General features: G+C 38.3%; 1 protein-coding gene across 1 annotated transcript in view; it reads left to right on the top strand.

The window, feature by feature from the left end:
- LOC307161803 (uncharacterized protein) overlaps nucleotides 1-13,803 on the top strand; it is an 84,088-nt gene that overhangs the window by 24,888 nt on the left and 45,397 nt on the right. Inside the window, exons 10-26 of the mRNA XM_079876747.1 lie at nucleotides 1,096-1,261; nucleotides 1,365-1,550; nucleotides 2,714-2,866; nucleotides 2,965-3,109; nucleotides 3,690-3,848; nucleotides 3,954-4,072; nucleotides 5,261-5,443; nucleotides 5,520-5,675; nucleotides 6,109-6,293; nucleotides 6,382-6,564; nucleotides 9,129-9,220; nucleotides 9,329-9,498; nucleotides 9,791-9,944; nucleotides 10,085-10,164; nucleotides 10,284-10,464; nucleotides 11,252-11,407; nucleotides 11,485-11,615. Coding sequence (XP_079732873.1) covers nucleotides 1,096-1,261; nucleotides 1,365-1,550; nucleotides 2,714-2,866; nucleotides 2,965-3,109; nucleotides 3,690-3,848; nucleotides 3,954-4,072; nucleotides 5,261-5,443; nucleotides 5,520-5,675; nucleotides 6,109-6,293; nucleotides 6,382-6,564; nucleotides 9,129-9,220; nucleotides 9,329-9,498; nucleotides 9,791-9,944; nucleotides 10,085-10,164; nucleotides 10,284-10,464; nucleotides 11,252-11,407; nucleotides 11,485-11,615 — 2,599 coding nt within the window. The remainder of the gene's footprint in view (nucleotides 1-1,095; nucleotides 1,262-1,364; nucleotides 1,551-2,713; nucleotides 2,867-2,964; nucleotides 3,110-3,689; nucleotides 3,849-3,953; nucleotides 4,073-5,260; nucleotides 5,444-5,519; nucleotides 5,676-6,108; nucleotides 6,294-6,381; nucleotides 6,565-9,128; nucleotides 9,221-9,328; nucleotides 9,499-9,790; nucleotides 9,945-10,084; nucleotides 10,165-10,283; nucleotides 10,465-11,251; nucleotides 11,408-11,484; nucleotides 11,616-13,803) is intronic.

Genomic DNA, 13,803 nt, shown 5'->3' with positions numbered 1-13,803 from the left:
ATTAAAAATAAAATAAATTCTGATGAGCTAAATTGCCATAAACATAATGTCTTTTTATAAATGCATATATTATTTCTATATATATATATAAATTTGACTTTCCTGTTGGTAGCAGTAATAGACACACGGAGCCTGTAAAAAAAAATTAGATGGGAGGAAAATGTTTATTTCAATGGTTTTTGCTTCAATTTCGAAAAGTTTTTTGCATTGTTGCAAATTTGCTCAAAAGAGAAATATGAATAATATTTGGATCACTTAATAGAAGTAGCTTGATGTAGATGTATTAATATTGCTATCAATTAATCTGTTCGTCCAGCGAACACTCAGCATTATAATATCGCAAAAATATGAAGGATATTTTTCATGGCCACAGAAAAATGACTCTTTCTTAGCATTTAGCTGTGATTGAATCCTTAAAGGATCGTTGATTTACAAGCAATGACCAGAATCAAACTCACATGAATGTGCTCAAAAGTTTTACTAAACTAAATCACAAACACATAAAAAATCTAAACAACCCTTTGTCTTTGAGCATGCTGTTTTGCATATGTAACTGGATTGGGTGTTGATGGAGAAGCTATTAAAGATTCTTGCAATAATATGTTGCATAGATATCAAAATAACATAAATGCTCATTCAGATAATTAAAATAGAAATTCATTGATACCAAACATAGGTGAGGTTACATTAACTAGTGGTTCTATCATAAAGCATGCATAAAACAGTATACAATACAAAATACACTATACAAGACAGTAATAATATTAATATATTAAATATAATGAATAATTGTGTGTCTGATTGGTCCAGATGCTACAGCGTTCCGCCGAGAAACTCATAAAATGTTTGCCAGAGAACGGAAATGTTTTGCAAGAGAATGCAAGGTTTACTATGGAACCCAATACATTTGCAAGAAAATACAAATGTTTTGGGAGAGAACACAAAATGTTTTTCCCCATCTCATTTTTTTTCCATCACCATGTCCCCTTTCTTATTGCTTGATATAATTGTTTTATAATAAAATACAATGTTTTTACAATGTCTTGTTATATATGTTATTTTATGATGTTAATGTTGATTCTGGTGTCATGGCAGGCAGCCACTTGTAGATATGCTGTCAGCCTGTGGAACTGAGGACTGCATCATTGTCACAACAGACCTCATACTGAACAAAGAAGTTGACCTGGAACATGTCCTACCCCTCCTCAATACTATCAGTTTTACTTCCCGCCCTACTTCATCCATGATTAGCCACCTCAGTGTATGGTTTTGAGTAATTCACTGAATTAATTTGAATTATTTATGATACAAGACTGAAAGCTCTATCTAAAACGGAGTGGATTTGCTGGACTTTTCTCCTCCAGGCTCTTCTGGAGATACCTCTTATCCGTCCAAAAGCACTACTGGTTGTGTCTTCACTGGTCCACGGCCTTTGTCAACAGGAACAGGGTCAATGCAATGAGATTTCTGAAGTCCAGCAGTTCGTCCATGTTCTGAAGCAGAGTCTTGAGGCAGGATGTGAAGTGGATGATCCTTTTCAGATCACAGAGGTACAGTAGAAAGATGACAATAACCATATCAGAGATATGCTATCATACAAGCACCAAAGGATTCGATACAGGTTAAACTCAACTGGCAGCATTTTTTTTGTGGCAGAATGTTGATTACCACTCACCCCTCATTTTGTAACACAATGTTGATTTTTAACTTCGCAAAAATCAAAGTTGCATATTTTCAACTTACAATGGAAATGAATGGGGCCTATTTTTTAAGGATTTAAAGGAAATGTAAAGCTTCTAAATTTAAAAAGCACTTACTGTAGGGCAATTCCGTGGAAAACTGTCACATCCATAACACCAACACAATGCCATGGTATTGTGTTGGCGTTATGGATGTGACATTTTTGCGTGGAATTGCCCTGTACATTAATTCTTCTGTTAAGACTTGTGTTGTAGTTAAGCTCTAAAATTGTTTAAAAAATAATTTTAACAGTCATTTTAGGGTTTTATCACGGGTAGCAGGCAAAGGACAAGGACATGTGGATCTAGTTTCAGCATTCATTTAATAAACAACCAAAAACAAAGTCAATAATCCAGTACGGTGAGAAAAAGAATTGCAACAGCTTCACATATAGGTAAGACAATAACCGACAAGGAACAGAACTAAACGGGGTATAAATACACAGGAGTAAAAGAGTACATTAACAAGGAACAGGTTAACACAATGGGTAAATACAGTATAGCTGCAAGCAGCGATGACGGGCCAGAGCTCCGGTGCCACCGACACCCCGGTGGCTTTAGGGCAACTGTGCACGACGGGCAATATGAATTTAAACCCGGTAAATGTAAAAGGACCATTTAAAAGTCGTCTGAATATGCCACATTTACTGCATTTACAGAAGTACATTAACAAGGAACAGGTGAACACAATGGGTAACTATTGGAACTAATGAGCACACACAGGAAACATGGCAACCAAGGCAAACAGGAACAAAATATAGGAACAAGAAAGACAGAGACACTAGAAAGAAATGAAAGTCAAAAGAAGAGTCCTAGAACTGAAACGACATGTGACAGGTTTATGGAGTTTCAATTTCATGGCGACAGAGTTGGCAAACTGGATATAACATTACACAGGAAAAATAAATAGTGATTTTTTTTTTCACATGAAAATCTGGAATATTCCTTTAATCTGTTCTGCATCTCTCGTGCAGCTTCTGCACGTGTTGAAAGCAGTGGAGACTGCAGGTGCGGCTGGATCAGATCTCATCTCCACACTGAGCCGCTGTGTGCAGAACCATTCTGTGCCACTGGAGCTGCGGCTGGCCGCTATACGAGCGTTCAGGAGAATCCCATGCCACCATGACGTCAGTATCACCAAACAACAGCGATGGGTTTACATTGATTTCACGTCTATTACGGCATTACTTACGTCCTTGCGTTATGTTCTTTTTTATGTTATCAGAGGAGAACCCTTGCTCAGGCATTTCAAAGACAGCAAGAGAACGTGGAGGTCAGAATTGCAGCATATCAGCAGCTCATGCACTGTCCAAACCAGGAGATTTTCACAATTGTGAAGAAAACGTTAAGCAATGAGAAGTCCAGTCAAGGTATTGAAAAAAAACGTATTATTAGTAACTCAGATACTGCATTAAATCAACACTATCACAAAAAGTTTGAAATTCTAATAATTATAACATAAATCGACAAATTGATAACACTTTTCCATAAGGTCACATTAGTTAACATTAACTAACAATGAAATGAGTAATGTTAGTTAACTGATGTTAACAAATGGAACCTTATTGTAAAGTGTTACAGATAAATATTCAAGAGTAAATTCTGGTAGTATCACTCCATCTGGTGTGTCTCATAATAAATCACACATTATATTTGGGGGGGATCTTTTTTTAAAACATGTTTAGTTCCTGTCCTGTTAGATTCAAAATTAGGGTTGTGGGGTTAAAGGTCAGTGCAATAAAATAAAAAAAATGTGTGGTGACATAAAAATAAATTAACCCTAACCCTAACTACATCAGTATAAGTCACACATGGGGTAAAATGGTATGTTCTGTGTGTACTGTATGTTCTGCATGGAAATGGTTGTATATTTTCAACTTTCATATTTCCCACAGTCTTCAGCTGTAAAATGAGACCCATTTTCATACAATCTCTATGATATATCCACAGTTGGGTCGTTTGTTTGGAGTCACCTTTTTAATATCCAGAAAACAGAAGACCCTCTGAAGAAAGACCTGATGGAGTCACTGCCAGATGATATTATAAGTAAAGACTTTGAAGCTGAACCATGGAAATATTCTTCGCATATGGACTACACAGTGGACACAGGTACTAAACATAATGCAACTTTTCCAGCTGTTTCCAATAGTTTTCTATTTATAACACTTTGATTTGCTGCCAATTGTTAATGTCTGGGTTGTATGTCTGCTCCAGGAGTGGCTGCTGCAAACATCGAGGGAACTGTGGTTTTCTCCCCTGAATCTTTTCTTCCACGTTATGCTATGGCGAATCTGACAGTTCACATCCTAGGCAGAGCATTCAATCTTCTGGAGGTGAATCTGTTCGACATCTGTTTGTATTTCCCACAAAACAAAAAAATCAAAACTGACCCTATTTACTATTTAGTGTACTGTTGTGTAGTTATTCATCAGTGAACACTTCAGTTTGTCTTCATAATCTAATCTAATAACTGATTTCACACATGAAATGACTCTAGGCATGGGCAGGGGTGGGCTGAGGGGTTAGGCATCGCCCCATACCCATGCTTGCACATCCAGACCACCATAGAATATGTTGAGGTGGCCTGGGTTTGTACGCAGGCTGAATATGTGTTCTTCCAAGCCCCCTTTTACACCTCAGTGTGGAGGTCAAGGAAGAACGGGAGAAGGCGGCAATGAGGTTGCACTCCAGCTGAGGGGAGGAAGCTATCATCAAGCTTGAAACGAATGACCGCTTGCTTCTCATTTGGTCAATCAATGTTTAACTTGGCCACTGCTCGAGTAACAACCTGGATCTGCTACTCAGATGTGCCAGATGGAGGAAGCTGCTCTGTCAAAGCAATGGCCTGCTTGTCTACATCCAACCCCTCAGAGTCAGATGCAAAACGATACCATTATCGTCTCCATGTAAATTTGCGAATTTGTGAAAATGGTGACGTCATGCGCATGCATATTGCATGTTCAGTCTATAGACGTGTAGTGTTTCTTTACAAAGTGACATCGCCAACTACTGGCCTGGCATACATAACACAGCATTTTTAGTTGTTTTCGCGGATCCCTGTGAATAGGGATCACTTTGACAACGTTGACAAAGCAACAGCTCGACGAGGCTGTCTACACTTGATGCATCAAAGCAGATTCTTTAATCGCGCCATCTAGTGGCCTGTTATTCCATGACAACAAATACTATACAATTGATAACAGACTGCTCAAGCGGATACTGCGAGTCATTTTGAGGCAATGAAATATGTGTCAAGAATCATAATAAGAGGGATCATTTCGTGATACAGTGTCCCGAAGAGGTTTATTTTGTATAACAATCTGCTGTCTGTACACTATCCCTTAGCATTGCCACGGCCCCCTTTAATAACCCCCTTCCACCCGGAGGTCACACCACCTAGTTTGGGAACCACTGGTCTAGGCCATGTAGGGAACTGGATAATGTTAGCAGAAAACAAATATTTGAGTAGTTTTGTAGCAAATGGTAAGTTCAATGATAGTATTTTTTATTTACTTGTTTAGATTAGCCTAAGAATGGAAAACCTCGAGCCTATTCTGAAGACAATCTTTGAGGAGCATCCTCTAGCATCTGCTGATCACTCCAGACCTAAGGCTCAAACAGACTCCACGAGGCATGGACAGAATGATAGAAACAGTGACGGTGATGGCTGTCAATCCACAGCATTAAATTCCATCAAGACTAAGGTGAGAGTCTTGCGGATGGTGGTTTTGTGTCTGTTATTTGGCTCTACATCAGACATGACCGGGTTGACTGTTTAAGTTCACAGAGCAGAGGAAAAGAGACAATACCTTCCGATGTTGGATAAATGTGAAGGTGTTCGGCAATGACCTCACCTTTATGACCTGTGATGACCTCCAAGCATATCAGAGAAAGCTGTCACTTAGTACAGCTGGTGTTGTTGTCAAGTTGTTAAAGGTAAGAAATTCTTTCTCAAGGTGTTACTTAAAAGAATATTCTGAGGTTCAATAGTCACTCTTTCACTAGTTTTAGTGTGAAAAAAAATCACTTACAAACCTCACCTGTGTAAAGTTATATCCAATTTTACAACTTCGTCGTCATAATAATATAACACAACATCTAAATCCAGGACTGTAAAATACAAACACTCCAGTTTTGACAGAAGAATAAATGTATGTGCTTTTATAAAATTACAAGATTCACATTGATGCTTTTAAAGGTACCTAATTTTGTTTTGGAGTCTCCTGCAATAGGTTTATACATCCAAGGTCAAAAAATACTTAAATTTTCTCATAATTTACATTTAAGTATATAATATAATATACAATAATAATAATAAGAAGAAGAAGATTAAGCCTTACCCTTGTTTGAATTTTTTCCTTTTTCTCAGGGTCAAGAGGTTAAAATCAGTCAAAGGCCAATTGTTCTGTCAGAGGAACTGGTTTTACCATCTCTCTCTGGATTACCCATGAGGCTAAGCATCAACATGTCCACTCTGTTGTCCCTCCGACTTAAAGGCAACGCTAACTATAAGAATTGGTCGCATTTTTCTCTGGCTGGCTATGTCAAACCAAAGTATGTCTGATGTAGTTTTAATAATGGCAGTGTGTTGTCAGGTTGAAGTCATGATGGCAAGTCATCTCCTGTTTGTCCTCTTACGCAGTGCACTGGTTGCCATCTCTGTGAGAGCTGGAGTGGATGGAGCGTTTGGTCGTGTGGGATTAGAGTGGGTCACTCAACTCAAAACCTTCACCAGCTTGGATGGAGCTGTATATCTGCACCATGGGCAGAGCCTGAAAGTGGTTCTCAATACTCCAGAAGATGTCATGGATATATTGACCTTCAGGTATGAACAATATTTATGTTTTTTTTTTTTTTTTTTTTAATGTAAATTCACTTTGATATGTTATTCGGTGGAAATAAATACCGAAATGTCAGGATGGTACAACTTTCCTGATACCATAATGAAGAAAAGAATGCATCAATAATATGAATGAAATTCTTGGAAAGAAAACATTAAAGGGACACTTCATCCATTTGCATTAAGCTTTGCATTGTTAGAAACCCAGTCATACTATTGAATGGTCATGCAACATTTTTTCATTTTCCCCCGAGACGAGAGAAATCTGTATTTACCTCTTTACACTTCCTCCTACTACAATGACGCAAAAATCGTCATTTTGCGTCATTGTAGGAGGAAGTGTAAGAGGGGGGGATTTCTGTTAAGACTACAAGCACTAGATCCACCCTTTCAAACCCGCCCATAGGGGGTTGGACCTAATGCGCTAACAGACCTATCACAGATCAGTGCGAGTGCGTTTGATTTCAACGGCAGAAACCTGCAGAAAACAGGGACGAAGAAAGCTGAGTAGTAGGGGTTACCATACTCTATTTCCCGGACATGTCCGGCCGTCGAGATCGACAAAAATGTCCGGGATTCAGCTTTTGCTTTCTGCGGTCGCCATCCATTGTTTACATGCTCACCTTTTGTTTCAATCTAACTGAATTCACCCCGATTGGTGAATCTGAATGTAATGTTTACATGAACGCTAAACAAGTGATCGGTTGATTTGCGTTTTAACATTGCTAAGAAAATACCCGCACCTCCGTGAGAGATAGCCCATGAGACCGGTGCATCTCACAGGCGCGCTCATCAGTAATCACAGTAATATAGGGAGCAGGACGAGGCTAGCGCCGCGGGAGAAAGACGCGAGGCCGGTGGCGTGATCGGTTGAAAGACGCGAGGCCGGTGGCGTGATCGGTTGATGTGTGTTTTACCATTGCTAAGAAAATACCTGCTCCTCTGTGCGAGATACGAGAACAGTGCCTCACAGGTGTCGGTCGTCAGTAATCACGCCACCGGCCTCGCGCCGTTCTCCCGCGCCCCTCAGCCTAGTCCTGCTCGCCACAGTAAACATGATGAATGGCGACTGTAGAACGCAAAAGCCAAATCCCGGACATTTTGGGCAAACTCGTCACGGAGACTCACTCGTAGCCTAGCCTTGCCTTGATGTTTTTGTTTTCAACTGCGCTGTCTAACCGGTAGGCGTGGCTTGGGAGTGGCCTTGTAGGGCAGTGAAGCAAGTGCATTCTGGGAGTTGTTGTCTTTCATCCACATAAGCCAAAAATACATTTTCTGGCTTTTCTCAGTCTAGAAAGCTCCAAATTCAAAAATAATTTCACATTTCTTCTACATAAATGACCCACTTTCAATACACATTCATGTCTCCACGGGTGAAATGACCCTTTAAGTAGTTTGGAATGATCTTCTATTTGTATTTGTCCTCTAAATTAAAGTCATGTGGTGCGAACAACATTTAGAAGCTTGCATAAAAAACATAAAATGGGAAATTAAATCATTAAGACTACGGCAGACAATAATTCAGATATTATTTTATGACCAGGCAAAACTGGTTCAGTCTGTAAAATGTCATGTGATGCCACTCTTCCCAAAAAGGAATGATCTTTATGAATTTATTTAAGAAGAAGAATTCATTAAAAACTTTTCAAAGGCATTTTTAAATTGTTTGAAAATAATGATTAAGATGTGTACACTTAAATGTATTCAAAGTGTACAGTACGTATGTGATGGTTGCACCATGTAACATATTGAAAGAGATATAAAAGTTGGTAGCATCTTATTTCGATAGTCCATTGTAGACATTCTAAGTATAAGTAACTAAGTAAAATGCAACTACCAGTCATTAGAGTATTAGTGGACTGCCTGCTTAATATCTCCTAACACTTTTTTTGTGATGATTGAGAGTTAGTTAACATGTAATTGCAAATTAAGTTACTTATAGTTATTAGAATGTCTAAAGTGGACTATCAAACCTAAAAGTTATAGTTTCAAAACCACATGTATCCAACATGAATATAAAGTTTTTAAGAACTTGGAACATGTGTTTTAAACTATATTAAACTTATTTTTCTTAATTGTAGCCACTTTTATTTGTTAGTAGCTACGTTTACATGCACCTAAATCAGAGTGATGACTCAATCAGACTGAAAAGCCTTCATGTCAACATCTCAGTTGATCTGACTGAGCTTGATCTGAATACAACTTTAACTGGATTGGAAGGTGTGGTGTAGACCTGAAATAATCTGATCAATAGGAATAAAACTAAGAATGTAAATGCTTGAATACGGCTATCTTAACAATCGGTTTCAAAAATACCTTGCGCACGTGCAGTGCCGTGATGCGCATGTTTACCAGAGCTCTCTCATAATAAGACCTCTGTTTGCATACAATTATGTCTTACAAGCTGGTCAGTGGGGAGACAGAAAATTTGAGAACTATTTGCTATAAAATTGGATTGGATTCGTTAGGAATGACAAAAAGGAATGCATGTAAACATACCTACTGACCAAAACAGTAGTTTTATCTTGACTCTAAAATTGTCGAGACAGCTCCAGAATGTTTCGTGTGAGCGGGGACAGTAAAGAGGAGCTCATGGCTACAAGAAATCTCAAGGAGAAGAACACTTGCACTCCTAAAACATGTGAGTTTGTTTAAAAACAACATTAGCTACACATTACTTTACATTGTTTTTCATGGAAAGAAGTTCAATCCGCTTGGTGCCGACATAGTTTTTTTTTTTTTTTTGCAGGGTCTAAGATGGTCGGATGGCAGTTATGCTCTGATGTCACTTATCCTTTGACATTGATGGGAAAAGGCTTCCCACCACTAGGCCCAGTTCTTTTTACTCTCAGACTCCAAAAGCTGGACAAAGGTCTCAACCAGTACCTCTTGGAGGCGGCCTATACTTTTGTACCCCAGGTAGGCAAGATCAGGGTGTACAGGATTTTTCCAAGTTCAACAAGGTCCTGGATCAACATCTTTGTCGATCCTGAAACAACATTCCAATCAACCAATCAGATTTGAGGGAAAAGTTTATGTCAAGTTTAGGCTTACAACCAGGGTTAGGGGCTTCTACATTGGAGTATAATTTTCTGATTTAAATATGTTGATCCAGGAACATGTCTTACTTGGCAAAATCATGGTGACCCTTACATCAATCCATTCAGGTTAAGAAGGTCAAAATAACACTCTTTCTGTGGATCTTTGACAGCGGAATTCCTGGATGCCGCTGGAAGCCACTCTGCTTCTCTTTCTTGGCACGCCACAATCCACTATCCCCAGAGATGTGTCCCTGGATGTCAATCTCAGTCCGAAAAGGCTGATTCTGAAAATAATACATCCCCTGAAAAACATTCTCATTCAAGGTTTCAAACCCACTTCAAAATGGATTTCCTTATGGTTTTCCTTTAAAGGCTGCTTTCACACAAGAACATGATAAAATTGCATCAAACGCAATATTAATCGTATGAAATAGTTTCATAGTTTCTCATCTTTTTTCTCACAGCGCAGCTTGAAGAATTAAACAACCAACATTCAGGCAGAATCGAATTACTGATTGACAACATCCACCATTATTTTATCAAGGTAAGTTATAAGAACATTGGCTTTGTAAAGTCCCAAGAAAAGCTGTTGTGCTATATTATTCAAGAATCCTGTCTTATTCATGAACATGGTTCATTAAATCATTCACTATTGTGCCTAAGGGACTACTGGAGATGGCGAATCTTGCTTCAGAGACGAGAGCCCACTTTCATCTTGATGCCAAAGTAGTAGCAGATGGACATCCATTCTCCCTCTCGGTCAACACCACACATGCTCGCAGCCGGAAGTTCATGATACAAGCCTTGCTTAAAAATGTCTTCAATAAGGACGCATCACTCTCAGGCAAGAATCTGCTAATAGTGATCACCTTTTTAATGGTCCCTGGCCAGAAGTCTTTTTCCCCATTCACTTTCTCATTTGTCTTCATTAGGCATTTCAAAAGATTTGTCAATGTAGAATTCTAAGCATGATACAACATACAAATTTTAAAATAATAAAGTATATGATCATTAGAACTATACTCATCCTATGAAGCATTGTGAATGGCGTAATAAAAAACTTTGGTAACACTTTATTTCGATAGTCCACTTTAGACATTCTACTAACTATAAGTAATTTTGCAACTCCATGCCAACTAAGTCTCATTAGAGTATTAGCAGACTGTCTGCTTAATATCTGCTAAAACTTTATTTTGATGGTCGCCCAACAGATATTCTACTGACTATAAGTAACTTGGCAACTACAAGTCAACTAATTCTACTAACGCGTACCCTAACACCTAACCATAACCTAACCGTCTACTGACAGTCTGCTAATACTCTAATGAGAGTTAGTTGACATGTAGTTGCTAAGTTACTTATAATTAGTAGAATGTCTAAAGTGGACTATCGAAATAAAGTGGAACCAAAATGTTTTATTGATTAATAGATGGATGGGTGGATGGATATTTTATCGCTTTGAAATTTGGAGCTTGGTAGTTCTTGAAAGATTTATAAATACACATAGAAAATAAATGGAATTTTTATTTCCAGAACCACACAGTTGTGCTCTATATTTACTTCTCTGGGACATCATTTCCAGTGGTATGATGATTTGCTGCCAGCTCTTTATGTTCTACTTCACTTCACAGTGCAGCTGGAGAGAAGTCTGGAAGATGGCCAGAGACATTATTCTATAGATGCCGGGTTTATTTTGCCTAGCGCTGTCAGCATCAGAGTTCTTGGGTTAGTAAAGCAAAGGGGCCCAGAGTGGAGCTCTGCTGTCAGGGTTAGGTATGGTGTACAAGGTAAGTCATTTCTACGATAAAAAAACCCAACAGTTAAAGACAAGAACACAACATTCATTCAGTTATATATTTTTCAGAGGATTCACAGAACATGCAGGAGTGTCTCATGAACCAGAACCTTCACAGCGAGTCGGACCCAGTACAGACGTACCGTATAGCAGCAACACATGAACTCCACTGTTCCCACTTCATCAACCTAAACCACAAGGTAATATCTATTTGTTTCCTTTTATATATATATATATATATATATATATATACACACTCACCTAAAGGATTATTAGGAACACCTGTTCAATTTCTCATTAATGCAATTATCTAATCAACCAATCACATGGCAGTTGCTTCAATGCATTTAGGGGTGTGGTCCTGGTCAAGACAATCTCCTGAACTCCAAACTGAATGTCAGAATGGGAGAGAAAGGTGATTTAAGCAATTTTGAGCGTGGCATGGTTGTTGGTGCCAGACGGGCCGGTCTGAGTATTTCACAATCTGCTCAGTTACTGGGATTTTCACGCACAACCATTTCTAGGGTTTACAAAGAATGGTGTGAAAAGGGAAAAACATCCAGTATGCGGCAGTCCTGTGGGCGAAAATGCCTTGTTGATGCTAGAGGTCAGAGGAGAATGGGCCGACTGATTCAAGCTGATAGAAGAGCAACTTTGACTGAAATAACCACTCGTTACAACCGAGGTATGCAGCAAAGCATTTGTGAAGCCACAACACGCACAACCTTGAGGCGGATGGGCTACAACAGCAGAAGACCCCACCGGGTACCACTCATCTCCACTACAAATAGGAAAAAGAGGCTACAATTTGTACGAGCTCACCAAAATTGGACAGTTGAAGACTGGAAAAATGTTGCCTGGTCTGATGAGTCTCGATTTCTGTTGAGACATTCAGATGGTAGAGTCAGAATTTGGTGTAAACAGAATGAGAACATGGATCCATCATGCCTTGTTACCACTGTGCAGGCTGGTGGTGGTGGTGTAATGGTGTGGGGGATGTTTTCTTGGCACACTTTAGGCCCCTTAGTGCCAATTGGGCATCCTTTAAATGCCACGGCCTACCTGAGCATTGTTTCTGACCATGTCCATCCCTTTATGACCACCATGTACCCATCCTCTGATGGCTACTTACAGCAGGATAATGCACCATGTCACAAAGCTCGAATCATTTCAAATTGGTTTCTTGAACATGACAATGAGTTCACTGTACTAAAATGGCCCCCACAGTCACCAGATCTCAACCCAATAGAGCATCTTTGGGATGTGGTGGAACGGGAGCTTCGTGCCCTGGATGTGCATCCCACAAATCTCCATCAACTGCAAGATGCTATCCTATCAATATGGGCCAACATTTCTAAAGAATGCTTTCAGCACCTTGTTGAATCAATGCCACGTAGAATTAAGGCAGTCCTGAAGGCGAAAGGGGGTCAAACACAGTATTAGTTTGGTGTTCCTAATAATCCTTTAGGTGAGTGTATATATATAGTATACCATTTTCAAGAAAAATTAAAAGAGAAATTCTATGTGGTATAACTATCAAGTAAAAAAATATTAAAAGTTTGAAGGTTCAAAAGAAATTAAAACTTTTATTCAGCATTGATGCAATAAAGGGATCAAAAGTGACAGTAAATACTGAAAAAATTGTATTTCAAACTGTTTGAATCCTGAGAAAAATGTATCACTGTTTCTACAACACACAACTGTTTTCAACATTGAAAATAAGAAATGTTTCCTGAGCAATAAATCATCATATCAGACTTATTTCTGAAGGATCATGTGACACTAAAGACTGGAGTAATGATGCTGAAAATTCAACTTTACCATCACGTGAATAAATTAAACTTTAAAAGTTAGTAAAACAGAAAACATTTATTTTAAATTGTAATATTAATTCACAATATTACTGTTTTTACTTTATTTTGGTAACACTTTATAATAAGTATACAGTCATAAAGTACTTACAAATAATTTGCAAACTATTAGTTCATAGCTAATAGTTTATAGTTTATTGTCTCTACATTGCTAATATTTTAATAAACTATAGTGAGTTCTTCATTTGTTAACAACTTATTTAGCATATAAGTGATGTACAATATTTTAAACAATTAGCAAAGGAGTCAGTAATAGTTATTAGGAGTGAATAGTTCTCACTTAGGTCACGGAAAATCGGAAAATGTCATTAAGTGCTTTGAACCAACTTTTATGTAAGTATTCCTTAGTTTACAAATATATTAAGCACAGACACACATGGTGGGTTTCCGAAATTTATGGGCACTTTCCATAGAAATAATAATTTTTATACTGTACAAACTGTATATTATATCCTCAAATCCTACCCATAACACAAACTGATGCATTTAAACGTTAAACGAATATTTTCTATTTTTC

Source organism: Squalius cephalus (assembly GCF_949319135.1).
Source record: "Squalius cephalus genome assembly, chromosome: 7".
Taxonomy (NCBI): Eukaryota; Metazoa; Chordata; class Actinopteri; order Cypriniformes; family Leuciscidae; genus Squalius; species Squalius cephalus.
The sequence above is the reverse complement of the archived record's forward strand: the minus strand, read 5'-3'. Positions and strand labels throughout refer to the sequence as shown.